Source organism: Hibiscus syriacus, unplaced genomic scaffold (assembly GCF_006381635.1).
Source record: "Hibiscus syriacus cultivar Baekdansim isolate YM2019G1 unplaced genomic scaffold, ASM638163v2 tig00110377_pilon, whole genome shotgun sequence".
Lineage (NCBI taxonomy): Eukaryota > Viridiplantae > Streptophyta > Magnoliopsida > Malvales > Malvaceae > Hibiscus > Hibiscus syriacus.
The window spans coordinates 2527996-2541844 of NW_024062711.1; the positions used below are offsets into that span (position 1 = coordinate 2527996).

A 13849-nucleotide genomic window follows, 5' to 3' on the forward strand; every position below is an offset into this window, starting at 1 on the left:
CATTCCCTTCCACGTCAAGCCGTGTTGTTCCCTTACGTGCACTAAACCCATGTTCCCGTGCGAATCCCTTGTAAAAGTGCCAAGCTTGATCACGTGAACAGAAGAGCTGACCAACCAATCTGTCAGATTCATCAACATTATGTACTTCATGGCATTCCTCGGTTGGCTTAACATTGTCTACATCAGTATTATCCATGGCTTCAATTTTGTTGTGCAAGTTCAATACTTTATAAAAGTGTTCATTACTCGAATCTGCGTAAATATACAAAAAGCAAAAAAAATCGTTGAGGAATTTTTTTTTGCAGGTTAATTAATACCAAAGGGATGGTGTGTCCTGGCATCTTTTCTTTCTCTTCATATGGACGATGAAATTTATGAAAATCCATATCTTTTTTATCCATGGAGATGGGACCAGTTTAAAATAGTTGCAGAGCAATTTGATTCATAAAAAAAAAACCTTAGCTTTAAGAGTTTAGTATTGCTGTTAACAACAATAGCTTTACACCATTTGGAGGTGGGCAGAGGCTTTGCCCTGGTTTAGAACTATCAAGGCTTGAAATTTCAATCTTCCTTCACCATCTAGTCGTCACTTACAGGTAATTTTTAATAAAAAACATTGTTCTTCATGATTGAAATTTTCCAGTGAAGCAGTGGTGTCAACACACCTTTTCATCATACTAGGATTTAAACTCTTAAAAATATGATAGAATTTTGTTAGGATTCAAACTCCTAAAAATATGATAGAGTTCTATTATTATTTAAACTCCTAAATATAGGATCTACAAGCATTATAAATAGTCATTGTAACTCACTATTGTAATACATTCGGATGAAGATATACGAAATATCAAGCAAAAAATTACAAGTAACTCGTAGCTATTTTTCTAAGCATTTATATTTTGAAAGGTAAAGTTCATATATTCTCATGTTATTTTTCTTTACCCTTATTGTGTTTTGATTTCGAAAGAAAACTGAGAGAAGTGTTTTTGGTCGATGAACGGGGGCGTTTTCGAGATTTATTTTTATAGATCTAGTCTCCGAGGCTTGTGTTTTAGAAAAACTATTCGGATTTTTATAAACGGATCATGTGGATTCGCTTGTTTTGTCCTCTTTTTCTTCAATTGGTTTTTAATTTTGACTCCTAATTCATTTTTTTATTTTAATTTAACCCTTATTATTTATATGCATATATTTAATTATATTTTATTTATTTATTTATTATATTTTTTTCATTTTTCTTTGCGTTATATTATATTATTTTCCTATTTTATATATATATATATATATATATATATATATATATATTATAATTATTATTTTTATTTATGTTTACTTATTTACTATGTTTTTTACTATATTTTCCTAACGTTATATATATATATTCTTACTTTATTTTATTTTATATTTCTATGATTATTTTTTTAATTAATATTATATATATATATTTATTTTTCATTTATTTATTATTATTATTACTATTTAGTATTTTATTATATTATACATACATTTTTTATATTTATATATATATATATATTTATTATTTTATTTATACTGTTTATTTATTTTCATTATATTTTTAGTTTCTTTGCTCTTATTATTATTTTTCTTTTTAAAAAAAACACTTTACCTTTTTTATTCTTTTTGTATATATATTTTATCTTCATTTATTTTATTTTATTTTATTCAATTTCATTTTTTTTCATCCAATTATTTTATGTTTATTATTATTGGTTTTTATTTCCTTGGTTTACTATTTAGTTTTATTACTTTCTTTTATTATTATTATTTTGTTTTAAAATCTTATTTTTTAAGGGTATTTTCGTAAACTCATTAAGGGTAAGTAATTCGGATCAAATTTTATCTTTTAATTTAACTTGCAATTTTCTTAATCAAAGACAACTGGAAATTACGTAGTACCGAAAGGACGATTCAAGGGTGCTAATCCTTCCTTGACCGTAACCAACTCCCGAACCCGATACATCTTTGGAAAGACGCAGATCAGGTAAGAAATAGGGTATCCGATCAACCCATTTGTTTTAAATAAATGATCGGTGGCGACTCCAATCCACATTTTCAAGTCGAAACCCAATTCTGAGGCCCAATCGAAAGACGGTTGCGACAGCTTAGCGACTTCGCTGGGGACATGTAAGTGAGTCATGCTAAGGTAATTTTAGTTGTCTTTTTAACGAAAAGGGTAAGTTTAAATTTTAAGGTAAAATTTCGATCCTTTTTTATTTACTTTTGATTATATTTTCGGGTAAATAGTTGTTCTAATCATTTTCTCGTGATTTCAGCCTTCAAATCTTTTTCATTTAAGGCTCTATACCCGAGCTCTAAACCGTGTCTTAAGTGGGGGTGAAAGCGATGCCTTCGTGTGAATTTATTCACCGTACGGGCCTAGCAAGTAGCCTTCGGGATTCATATACCTTATGTCTTCGTGTGAATTTATTCACCGTGCGGGCATAAGGGAATGTGTCCTCTCGAGTTTAACTTAGTCCACACAAGCCTGTGATGGGTTTAGGACTAAGGGTCTAGCAAGCCCAAGGGGGCACCAGCAAGGATAACTCGGGTACCGTTTTTAGAACCTAAACCGAAAAACCATGGAGAATTAGAGCCTACCCCGAAATCACATTCCAAAACCTAAGATATTTTTACCCTAACCATTTTCTTTTTTGTGTTTTTTTTCTTTCGTTATTTTCTTTTTATTTTTATTTTACTAATCCTTTTGCATTTGTGTTTGTTTTCTAGTATTTGCATCATAACAAGAGGTTATTGATCCTTAAAAACGTTTGTTAAACACAAAATAAATCCGAATTAATGGACAAAGGTGTTGTAATACATGAGATTAAAAACGCTGAGGCATGACTATGGTCCGAGAAGACTCAGAAAGAGAAGGGAGACAGTCTTCAGGGAAATTATGTGTCAAAGCTTGTTAGTTACGCATCTGTCAGCCTGAAACAAAATGATGTCCAAGAACTGCGAAATATTTGGGACAGTTGGGGGAATGACAGAAAGCAGAAGTTCAACCAACGATATGGTGATATTGCCCTCTTACTCCATGTCAAGACTGATGAGTCCCTGCTCCGAGCATTAATTCAATTCTGAAACCCGAGATATAGTTGTTTCACCTTTAACCGGGAGGACATGGTGCCCACAATTGAAGAGTATACTACCCTACTGCACTGCGAAAACATCATACTAGAGAGGGCATATATCAAACACATCAAGAGTCAGCCTTTCAAGAACGGACTAGCTAAGATTGCAGGGGTTGATGAAAAATAGGTGACTGATCGACTTCGACACAAAGGTAACGGGGAAGGAATCGAGTGGATCCATATAAAGCAACTAATGAAGAACCACACTGATGAATAGAAGACTATAAATCTTTTTGTACTGGGTTTGTACGGTTTGATTATCTTTCCGAAGACCTTGGGGTGCATCGACGCAGCCGTAGTAGAACTATTTGAACAACTTCCAAGGCGAGTCAACCCAGCGCTGACCATCTTAGCCGAGACCTTTCGGTCTCTTAATCATTGCAGAAGAACTGGTGGAGGAAGGTTCATTGGATGTGTTCAGCTCCTTCAAGTCTGGATTCACAGCCACTTCTGAAAGACTAACGGGGTTGCCTACCACCAATTCAGCACTACTTATTCACCATTGGGAGAGTTCATCATTATGAAATGACATGAAGGCGCTTCGAAGGAAGAATGGATGAAGGTCTTCACTCATCTTCAGGATCGGGATATTACTTGGAGAGCCCCCTGGTTGTTCCTCAGTGACGTTCTTTTCCGATTTGGGGATTCTGACACTATGACCTTACTTGGACTTTGGGGTACAGTTGGGTATGCTCTGTTGTTGGCACTTAGACAGTATGGGGCACGTCAGTTTATCCCAGCAACATACGGATTATCTACATCAGAGTTTGTGTATCACGATGACAGTTATAAGAAGAGGATCAAAGAGGCAGCCGAGTCATGGAAGAAAGTATCCCGGATGGATGTCGTGGCTGCCAGAGATATGCTTACTCTGGATTATATGGAGTGGCGAAGATTGATAAAGAATGATAGCATCCCGATGCCAGACTGTGAAGACACCCGGACCATGGAGGAACATCTCAGGCCTGTCCCTTCTGAACTTGAGATAGTCAAGGCAGAGTTTGAAGCTGTGAATAATGAGCTGAAACAGAGAGTTAAGGAACTTGAAACTGAACGTTATCAATGGAAACTAGATGACGATTCTCAGAAAGATAGAGCAGACAAACTGGAAAGGGAGCAGAAAAGAGTCTATTTTGAGCTTGAAGACTTGAGAAAGGGGTACCAAGATAAAGTCAAGGATAACTCCTGAGAATCCAACGCCTGAGAATCCAAATGGCTGATCTGGAGAAACAACATGAGAAAGATGGTAAAATAATAGCTTCAAAAAGCAAGTGAGTGAGCTTCAAATAGTGCCCTTCGATGGGGGTTTGCAGTGGCGTTTCCGTTGGGAGCAAGCACAATAAATGGTGAAAGCCAGATACGCAGTCATCCGAGATTTCCTGGATCAAGTACAGAAGGCAGCTCGCCATCTACACGGCCTGGCAAGGGAAGCTGGAGTGGTCCAACAAGGCATACAACCAGTGACAGATGAAAACAAAAGACTTGTCAACCTGTTGGAAGCTGTTCGGGGTCTAGAGGATTTAGTCCGAATGTACCTTTGATTGTTTTTATGTCTCTTACAAGATAAAACATTTTTGTTGAAATAAGGATTATTTATAATAATGGGCACTTTTCTGGATCAATGCCTCAAACATTTCATGCAGTTTTTTCATTTTGCGTTGTGCATCTACATTTCATTTTTAAGTATTTTCATAAACATGAAATTTCTTCATGGAGGATTCGATGAAGTGGTTTTAACCACATGACACCACATGGAAGCAAGATTGTAACATCAAAAGAAAAAAACTGAAAACAATACAGTGGGAGCCTGATCAGCTGATTGTAGGACAAAGCCTGCCATGATGATCTAAGAAAAGAATCCCCATATCCTAAGGGCTACGATGTTGAAGCTGTTAGCTGTTACCACATAAGAAGCCCCAAACATTCCTCTGAAAACTGTAAGGCGCTTGCCGAAGAAGGGGGCATGGTATATATCATTTGCACTTAGAGGATTGTTTTGTTTGAACACGTCTTTGATCTTTCATGTTTGCTTAATCTTTTAAATGATTGAATTTATGCTGCTTTCTAAGGTGGAGCAATTGAACAAATTTTAATCTTTAGTTCTTCGAATATTAAATGAATTAATGATTCTTTTAATTCTTCAAGAATTATAGATTTTTGATATATGGAAAGATTAGACCTTTCTTACCCTGTCTCAAACCCCAGAATAAAATACCTTGATTCTTTGCCCAAAACAACTCGTGGTCATTACCAAAAGATGAAATTTTGACATTACCTCTTTTTTGAAATTCTTGAACATTGCCTTTATCTTTTTGATACACTCATACCTTTCTTTGATTCAATAAGATCACACCACTATCTTTTTTAGACTAAAAAAATAACCTTTCTTACCATTAAAACCCAAGGCATTGAGTTGTTCATTTTAACATGAGCATTCTTCTAAAGAACCAACTTGGGGCATCTCGCGGGGAGCCTGAACATTGAGACATCTGGGAAAAAAGAAGAAGAATTCATTCGAAATAATTCTATCATACATTAATTACACTGTTTTCATGTGAATAGAATTAATCTTGAAAATCTATCCCTCTGGGGATACCTCTTCTGTGAAGATTTACATGTATGAAATGATGAATGGCTTTCTTCCTTTATCCCTTCACAACAGGAGAAAAAATATATCTCTTGTGTCCCCTTTTGAGCCTGTAGTATTTTTCTTCTGATTCAACCCTAACTAAGGATCACCCTCCACATTGGGGGGGGGGAAGGTGGAAGAAATATTCTCACATGAGCGAAGACATTGATTCAGATGAGATACCAAAAGGTGAACCAAATGCCAAGTGCGAAGATTCAATCAGAACAAAAAGGGCAAAAACAAAAAAAGAAAAGAAGCAAAAAAGAAGAACAAAAAAGAACAAAAATCAAAAAGAAAAAGGGACAAAAAAGCACACGCAAAGATTCTCTAAAGACAAATGGTACATCAAGCTTCAAATTATGAGATTGATCAAGCACAATCATTCCCAAATCACTGAATCACTTCATTCGAAGATCATAGAGCATCAAGAGAGAGAAACATTTTGAGCAAGATTGAAGGCATCACAATGAATTGATCTTTGGTTCAACACCCTGAAACACTTGTTTGGGCCTATTTATCTTTTTCTTTCATAACCATGAACCCTGGCCTACATTACGTGCCTTAAAAGTCCCTTCTAATCATACATGGATTTCTAAACAAAAGAGAATATCTTCAGATTTCATCCCGCCCATCAGGATTAATCTTTGTTTCCAAAAAACAATATAATTAATGCATGGTAGAGAAAAATAGCAAAGGGGGGTTCAAGACGTAAATCCTGAATAACATCTTGAAACCAAAGGAGGATTCAAGTTAAAAACCTAAAAAGGCGGCTCGAATATAAAAATTGTGCAACTAAGGCGATCACACAAATTCCTTGATAAGGCATCGCATAATCCAAATGTGACTATGAAAGCTGGGAGTCGGAGAACACTTCCAGTAGAGGAGCATGCAAGCTACCCCATCAAACTTTTGAGCATCAAATGCCAAACCTTTGAGCATCAAATGCCAAACCTTTGACCAAACACAATAACCTGAGACCTTTTTATCCTTTTCTTACTTACCCATTTCCCAAAGATAGCTTTGATCTTGGCACGTGTCAAATAGCTATAATTTATTGAAGGATTAACATTGTAATTAAACATTTGATATCCAATGAACTCTAGTTTTATGATTCGTCTTAATTGTAAAACCGTGAAAGAGACAATATTTTCAAAACTTTCGATTAAACATTTTTCGAAACTCTTTATTGATATTTTCAGAACTTTGAAAATAAAAGAGAAAGAAAAACATTTTTTTTTCAAACAAGACAGTCTCTCTAGAGTGGATCTTGGTAAATGACATGTGACTCTTAGACACAAAACTCATGCTCAGAATCAATGCAGAAGCAAGAAATGAGGAATATTTGGGGCATCTTTTAAGATTCAACATCAAATATTGGGGTATTTTTGGATATTGGGGCATCATTTGGGGATTCAACATGCTAATGCAAATTATCAGACCTTTTTCAGGAGATAAAATATAACCAATTCATGTTACATGCATCTTATGCATACACTTTAGAGCATCATATTTATCATTTTCCACATACATAATTTTTTACAGCTTTTAGAGTCAAGTTTCAACTTCAAGACGAAGGATACTCGATTCAAAAGCACCTTTAAAGATTCATGTTGATTGCTTAACTCAGCAGCAAGAAGCTACACTTCGACCAACTCGACAGATTGAAAGTTTCACTCGAAACAACACAATTTGCTCGAGAGTGGATTTCAACTTCACGACGAAGGATATCTAGCTCAAAGCCAAACTTCACAATAAAGAGGTCTCTACGGTTTCAACTTCATGGTGAAGGGAATTGTGTCCACCCGCAACATACAATACTTGGATTTCAACTTCACGACGAAGGATATTCAAGTCAAGGCTCAACTTCACAACGAAGTGGCTATTTGCGATTTCAACTCCACGACGGAGGATATCGTGCCACTCGAGACAACACAAGTTCAACTTCACAACAAAGGTACGGATGGTTGTCAACAAACAACTTCCCAAATTCAGAGCCAATTTCAACTTCACAGCGAAGGATATTGGACTCCAGACAACACAAGTTCAACTTCACGATGAAGGGACCGCTGGTTTTCAACAAACAACTTCTCAATTTTAGATCCAATTTCAACTTCACAACGAAGGATATTGGACTCCAGACAACGCAAGTTCAACTTCACGATGAAGGGACCGCTGGTTGTCAATAAACAATTTCCCAATTTCAGAGCCAATTTTAACTTCACAGCGAAGGATATTAGACTCAAGACAACGCAAGTTCAACTTCATGACGAAGGGACCGCTGGTTGTCAAGAAACAACTTCCCAATTTCAGAGCCAATTTCAACTTCACAGCGAAGGATATTGGACTCTAGACAAGTTCAACTTCACGACGAAGGGACCGCTGGTTGTCAACAAACAACTTCTCAATTTCAGAGCCAATTTCAACTTCACAACGAAGGATATTGGACTCCAGACAATGCAAGTTCAACTTCACGACGAAGGGACCACTGGTTGTCAACAAACAACTTCCAAATTTCAGAGCCAATTTCAACTTTACAACGAAGGATATTGGACTCGAGACAACGCAAGTTCAACTTCACGACGAAGGGACCGCTAGTTGTCAACAAACAATTTCCCAATTTCAGAGCCAATTTCAACTTCACAGCGAAAGATATTGGACTCCAGACAACGCAAGTTCAACTTCACGACGAAGGGACCGCTGGTTGTCAACAAACAATTTCCCAATTTCGGAGCCAATTTTAACTTCACAGCGAAGGATATTGGACTCCAGACAACGCAAGTTCAACTTCACGACGAAGGGACTGCTGGTTGTCAACAAACAACTTCTCAATTTCAGAGCCAATTTCAACTTCACTACGAAGGATATTGGACTCAAGACAACGCAAGTTCAACTTCACGACGAAGGGACCGCTGGTTGTCAACAAACAACTTCCCAATTTCAGAGCCAATTTCAACTTCACAGTGAAGGATATTGGACTCGAGACAACGCAAGTTCAACTTCACGACGAAGGGACCGCTGGTTGTCAACAAATAATTTCCCAATTTCGGAGCCAATTTCAACTTCACAACAAAGGATATTGGACTAGAGAAAACACAAGTTCAACTTCACAACGAAGGGACGGCTGGTTGTCAACAAACAATTTCCCGATTCCAGAGCCAATTTCAACTTCACGACGGAGGATATTGGACTCGGAATAATGCTACTTACTTGGATTTCAACTTCACGACGAAGGATATCCAATTCCAGGCTCAACTTCACGACGAAGAGGCCACCCGCGATTTTAACTTCACGACGAAGGGAATCGTGCACACAAGCATCGTCCATCTTTAGATTGGATTTCAACTTCATGATGAGGGATATCCAACTCAAAGAAGGATTATCTGTCAACAAAAACCTTCGAGTTCGACTACGGCACATCATTTACATCATAACTCAAGGCTAGAAGGGTTATCTGCCATCAAAATTGTCGAGTTCGATTCCATTCAGCTTGATGACACATCAATCGCACTACTTTCCGGTTGCAGTCGAGGTTTTCAAGTCGAGAAGAGGACTTGGGTTAGCCGTGCCTGAGTGACAAGCAACCATTTTCAAGCAGCATAGCTTAAGTCAAGAAAAAGCTATCTGTCAATGAAGATTTTTGAGTTCGATTCCGATCCAAGGTCTTTAAACCGAGAAGAAGATCGAAGGGCAACGGGAAGCCACATGCTGATTCAAATTCCGAACTACTGCTTCAATTTCATATCATTTCAAGATGAACTCGACTTCACGATGGAGGAGTCATCCGTAACTCAATTCGACAGGGAGTTATTGAAACATCAGAGTCAATTTTCAACTCCACTGATCGAAAAGTGTGTCTTTTAATCTTTTCCCTATCCCCGTTACACGACTATGGGCAAAGAAGGGCAGCTGTCAACACACCTTTCGTCCTACTAGGATTCAAACTCCTAAAAATATGATAGAATTTTGCTAGGATTCAAACTCCTAAAAATAGGATAGAGTTCTACTATTATTTAAATTCCTAAATATAGGATCCACAAGCATTATAAATAGTCATTGTAAATCACTATTGTAACACATTCGGAGGAGGATATACGAAATACCAAGCAAAAAATTACAAGCAACTCGTAGCCATTTTTCGAAGCATTTATATTTTGAAAGGTAAAGTTCATACCTTCGCATGTTATTTTTCTTTACCCTTATTGTGTTTTGATTTCGAAAGAAAACTGAGAGAAGTGTTTTTGGCCGATGAACGGGGGCGTTTTCGAGATCTATTTTTGTAGATCTAGTCCCCGAGGCTTGTGTTTTTGAAAAACTATTCGGATTTTTATAAACGGGTCGTGTAGATCCGCGTGTTTTGTCGTTTTTTTCTTCTATTGGCTTTTAATTTTGACCCCTAATTTATTTTTTATTTTAATTTAACCCTTATTATTTATATGTATATATTTAATTATATTTTATTTATTTATTTATTATAATTTTTTTTTTCATTTTTCTTTGCGTTATATTATATTATTTTCCTATTATTATATATATATTATATTTTTTTATCTATGTTTACTTATTTACTATATTTTTTTACTATATTTTCCTAACGTTATATATATATATTCTTACTTTATTTTATTTTATATTTCTATGATTACTATTTTTTAGTTAATATTATATGTATATTTATTTTTCATTTATTTATTATTATTATTACTATTTAGTATTTTATTATATTATACATACATTTTTATATTTTTATATATATATATTTTTTATTATTTTATTTATACTATTTATTTATTTTTATTATATTTTTAGTTTCTTTGCTCTTATTATTATTTTTCTTTTTAAAAAAAAAACACTTTACATTTTTTATTCTTTTTGTATATATATTTTATCTTCATTTATTTTATTTTATTCAATTTTATTTTTTTTCATCCAATTATTTTATATTTATTGTTATTGGTTTCATTTATTTCTTTGGTTTACTCTTTAGTTTTGTTACTTTCTTTTATTATTATTATTTTGTTTTAAAATCTTATTTTTTAAGGGTATTTCTGTAAACTCATTAAGGGTAAGTAATTCGGATCAAATTTTACTTTTTAATTTAATTTGCAATTTTCTTAATCAAAGACAACTGGAAATTACGTAGTACCGAAAGGACGGTTCAAGGGTGTTAATCCTTCCTTGACCGTAACCGACTCCCGAACCCGACACATCTTTGGAAAGACGCAGATCAGGTAAGAAATAGGGTATCCGATCAACCCATTTGTTTTAAATAAATGATCGGTGGCGACTCCAATCCACATTTTTCAAGTCGTAACCCAATTCCGGAGCCCAATCAAAAGACGGTTGGGACATGGTAGCCCCATGGAAGTGAGAAAGACGCTAAACAATTTGATGTTTAGTCACCAATCACCATGCTCTGGTAGATAGGTGTCATTGGAAGCCCACCTATATTATTTATCCAGATTTGCAGTCTCTTATCTTATGTCAGAACTTCTTGCATATGCAGATGGGTTGCTCAGGAGGACGAAATCGTCTACTTCCTGACGGTTAAGATGAAGAAGAAACTGCCAATCAAGGTCACTCCTATATGCAAACTAGAGGTAGTTTGGTCCATCCATGAAACACTATACAAAAGATATATATATATATATATATATATATATATATATATATATATATATATATATATATATATATATATATATATAGTTTCAGTTGGATAGAAATAACCAAACAGAAACTTTGGAAGTTTTATCCCCACATCAAAAAAGGAGCCATTGGGAATGGAATTTGTACAACTGCATCTAAGTAATGATCTTTTTCTATAAAGATGGGACTGTGCATTATGGTGTTAGTTCTCATGTCACCATCTTTTTTTTAAATAGCAATAGAGGTCCTTGGGGCCCTTTTCTTTGTTCCTTAACTATTGAATGCAAGTGGGGATCATATAATCTAAACTCTCATGCCTAATTTCTTCAATTCATCATGTTTTCTTCTGCTCCCAGTTTGATAATAACATTTGTGGTGCTGTCTCCAATAATATTGTCACCATGATGTCACATAATCTTAAACAGGGTATTGGCTTCTAGATTAGCAGCAATGGAAAAACACAAAATGGATTGGATTTTGAAATTCCAGCCATGGATATAAATCAAGATTGAAATTCTAGCTGATACTAAACAGAGTATTCTGTCTTGTATAAAACATGTAGTGATATTGACAATACTAGATGAGTCACTGGAATGAAAGATACAAGACTCACAGGAAGGCAGACATGTTAAATTCACAAAAAGCAGCTCTGCACTTATTAAGTGAATCTCACCACAAGATCCAAGAGGGAGCTTTCTGGTTCCAATTACTTGGCAGTCGAAAAGGGATAAAAAGGAAAGAAAAACGTTGACTTTCACGTTCATTTGAAAGCTATTTTTTCGGTACTATTTTAATCCTTTAATGCTTAATAAGTGTGTGCAAGAGTTCATTAATCTTGTTTCACACATGGTAGAGCAACTTCTAAAGTTTCTTCGAGTTCAAAAAATCTTGTTGATGGTGTGAACACTAATTTTGTCAGGGTCTCATCCACCAGGGGTGATAAGAATTCCTGTTAAAAGCTCGTAATCATGGAAGCAATAGCAACACAAAGAATATAAGAATAATAGAGCCTGCTATGAAACATAAGCGGCAACAAAATCAACATTTGCATTATTTGAATTATTTGGTTTAACATGGTCATGAAAATAAATTCCACCTTGATTAAACAAAGATAGTAAAGGCAACAACTCCTCGTTAGACAGCTTTGAAGGCCTCTTATCTTCAAATCCACCTTTTCTCAAAATCCCAACAATTTTCTCCTTGAACAAATTCATTTCCAGATAAGAGCTAGAGAATGCAAAGCTATCCTCCCAATGGGTATCTTCTTCTTCATTGTTGCCATCATAATACTCATTACATTCATAATTATGGCCGATTAGAGCATTTTCTCTATTTGAGCTTATTGTTTCAGCCAATTTCAGCAGCTGTATTACCTTCTTCCTCTGCTTAAACGTGGCACCTAGGGTCTTATTCTTTTTGCTAAAACAAGTCCTTGTAAAGGCACACCACTCGTTAAGGTTAACATTGGGGATTTCGACTTTGGGTCGGATTATTACAACAGAGGAATCCACTTTAGGGCAAGGAAGAAACTCCCTTTTGCTTACATCCATTACGAATTCAACATCAGCCACCAACTTCACATTCACAGCCAATCTGTTGAACTCCGAGTCGCCAGGCTTAGCTAGTAACCAACGTGTAAACTCCTTTTGAAGAAGCAATGTAGCACTCCTAAAGAGGTTTCCTCCATAAATCAATTTAGCTATAAGGGGCGACGATATCCCATATGGAATGTTGGCTACAACAAGATCGAATCGAGGAAACTCCGCCTTCATTGCATCTTTACATATAACCTGCAAATAGACATTTCATTTTTATACGTAATAAGAAAAAGGGTATAAAAAAACAAATTAAACACGAACAAGGCTTAACACTACTTCCGGTTCTCTTAGGCATTTCATCGAACATGTAAATTTCAAAACATACACGGAGCCTATCTTGCAACACTTAATCAGCAACACGTTTGTTGAGAATATCAACCATTCTTCTATCAATTTTGAAGGCGAAAATCTTTTCAGCAGCCTCAAGGAGCTTGACAGTAAGGTTTCCGGTGCCGGGTCCGATTTCTAAGACGGTGTCAGTAGGTCTTATGTTCGATCTTTCAACAATAGCGTCGAGAATCCGTGTGTTGGTTAGGAGATGTTGGCCTTTGCTCTTATACAAATACAAATGGTCTTGCTGGTTTTCTTTAGAGTTTCGAATTTCTTGGTTTTTGTCTTTTCCTTCATCATATTTGCCAGAACAATGTCTGGATCTTACCCTGAGATTTCGTTTAGAGTTTTGGAAGAAAATTAACCCAGAAAGGTAGGTCGGCGTTGATTTCGGGTTGAAAAGCATTTGACTTTAGGATTAATGATTATGATCCTGATCAAGAAGTGCGACAATAGTATAGCTGTGGTTAACTGGTTATGACTTAGGAACA

At 35.6% G+C, this 13849-nt stretch overlaps 2 protein-coding genes and 1 long non-coding RNA gene across 4 annotated transcripts; 1 reads left to right on the forward strand and 2 right to left on the reverse strand.

Moving 5' to 3' along the window:
• Nucleotides 1–476: 476 nt before the first annotated feature.
• Nucleotides 477–11415, forward strand: LOC120121631. Its single transcript, XR_005516002.1, has 2 exons — nucleotides 477–596; nucleotides 11288–11415. It is a non-coding gene; the product is annotated as an uncharacterized LOC120121631 (long non-coding RNA).
• A 1010-nt stretch (nucleotides 11416–12425) lies between these two features.
• On the reverse strand, nucleotides 12426–13757 carry LOC120121656 (ribosomal RNA small subunit methyltransferase, mitochondrial-like). 2 transcript variants are annotated; one of them, XM_039140975.1, is made up of 2 exons: nucleotides 13354–13757; nucleotides 12426–13220 (listed from the first exon to the last, which is right to left on the reverse strand). In XM_039140975.1, the coding sequence occupies exon 2, from the start codon at nucleotides 13200–13202 to the stop codon at nucleotides 12444–12446; it is 759 nt and encodes a 252-aa protein (XP_038996906.1). In that variant the 5' UTR covers nucleotides 13203–13220; nucleotides 13354–13757; the 3' UTR covers nucleotides 12426–12443. The 2 variants fall into 2 exon arrangements, with proteins under 2 accessions (XP_038996906.1, XP_038996905.1); XM_039140974.1 differs by having other exon boundaries at nucleotides 13305–13757.
• On the reverse strand, nucleotides 13375–13764 carry LOC120121563 (ribosomal RNA small subunit methyltransferase, mitochondrial-like). Its single transcript, XM_039140886.1, has one exon. It carries the CDS (start codon nucleotides 13762–13764, stop codon nucleotides 13375–13377), a length of 390 nt encoding a protein of 129 aa, XP_038996817.1.
• Nucleotides 13765–13849: the final 85 nt, after the last annotated feature.

What these genes read in the sequence shown, in the direction of transcription:
- LOC120121656 (XM_039140974.1), bottom strand. Translation starts at nt 13,328, where the DNA reads ATGAAATGCCTAAGAGAACCGGAA. An exon ending in AATGCCTAAGAGAACCGGAA is followed by an intron (nt 13,221 to 13,304) that starts GTAGTGTTAAGC and finishes GTCTATTTGCAG; the next exon opens with GTTATATGTAAAGATGCAAT.
- LOC120121563 (XM_039140886.1), bottom strand. Translation starts at nt 13,764, where the DNA reads ATGCTTTTCAACCCGAAATCAACGCCGACCTACCTTTCTGGGTTAATT.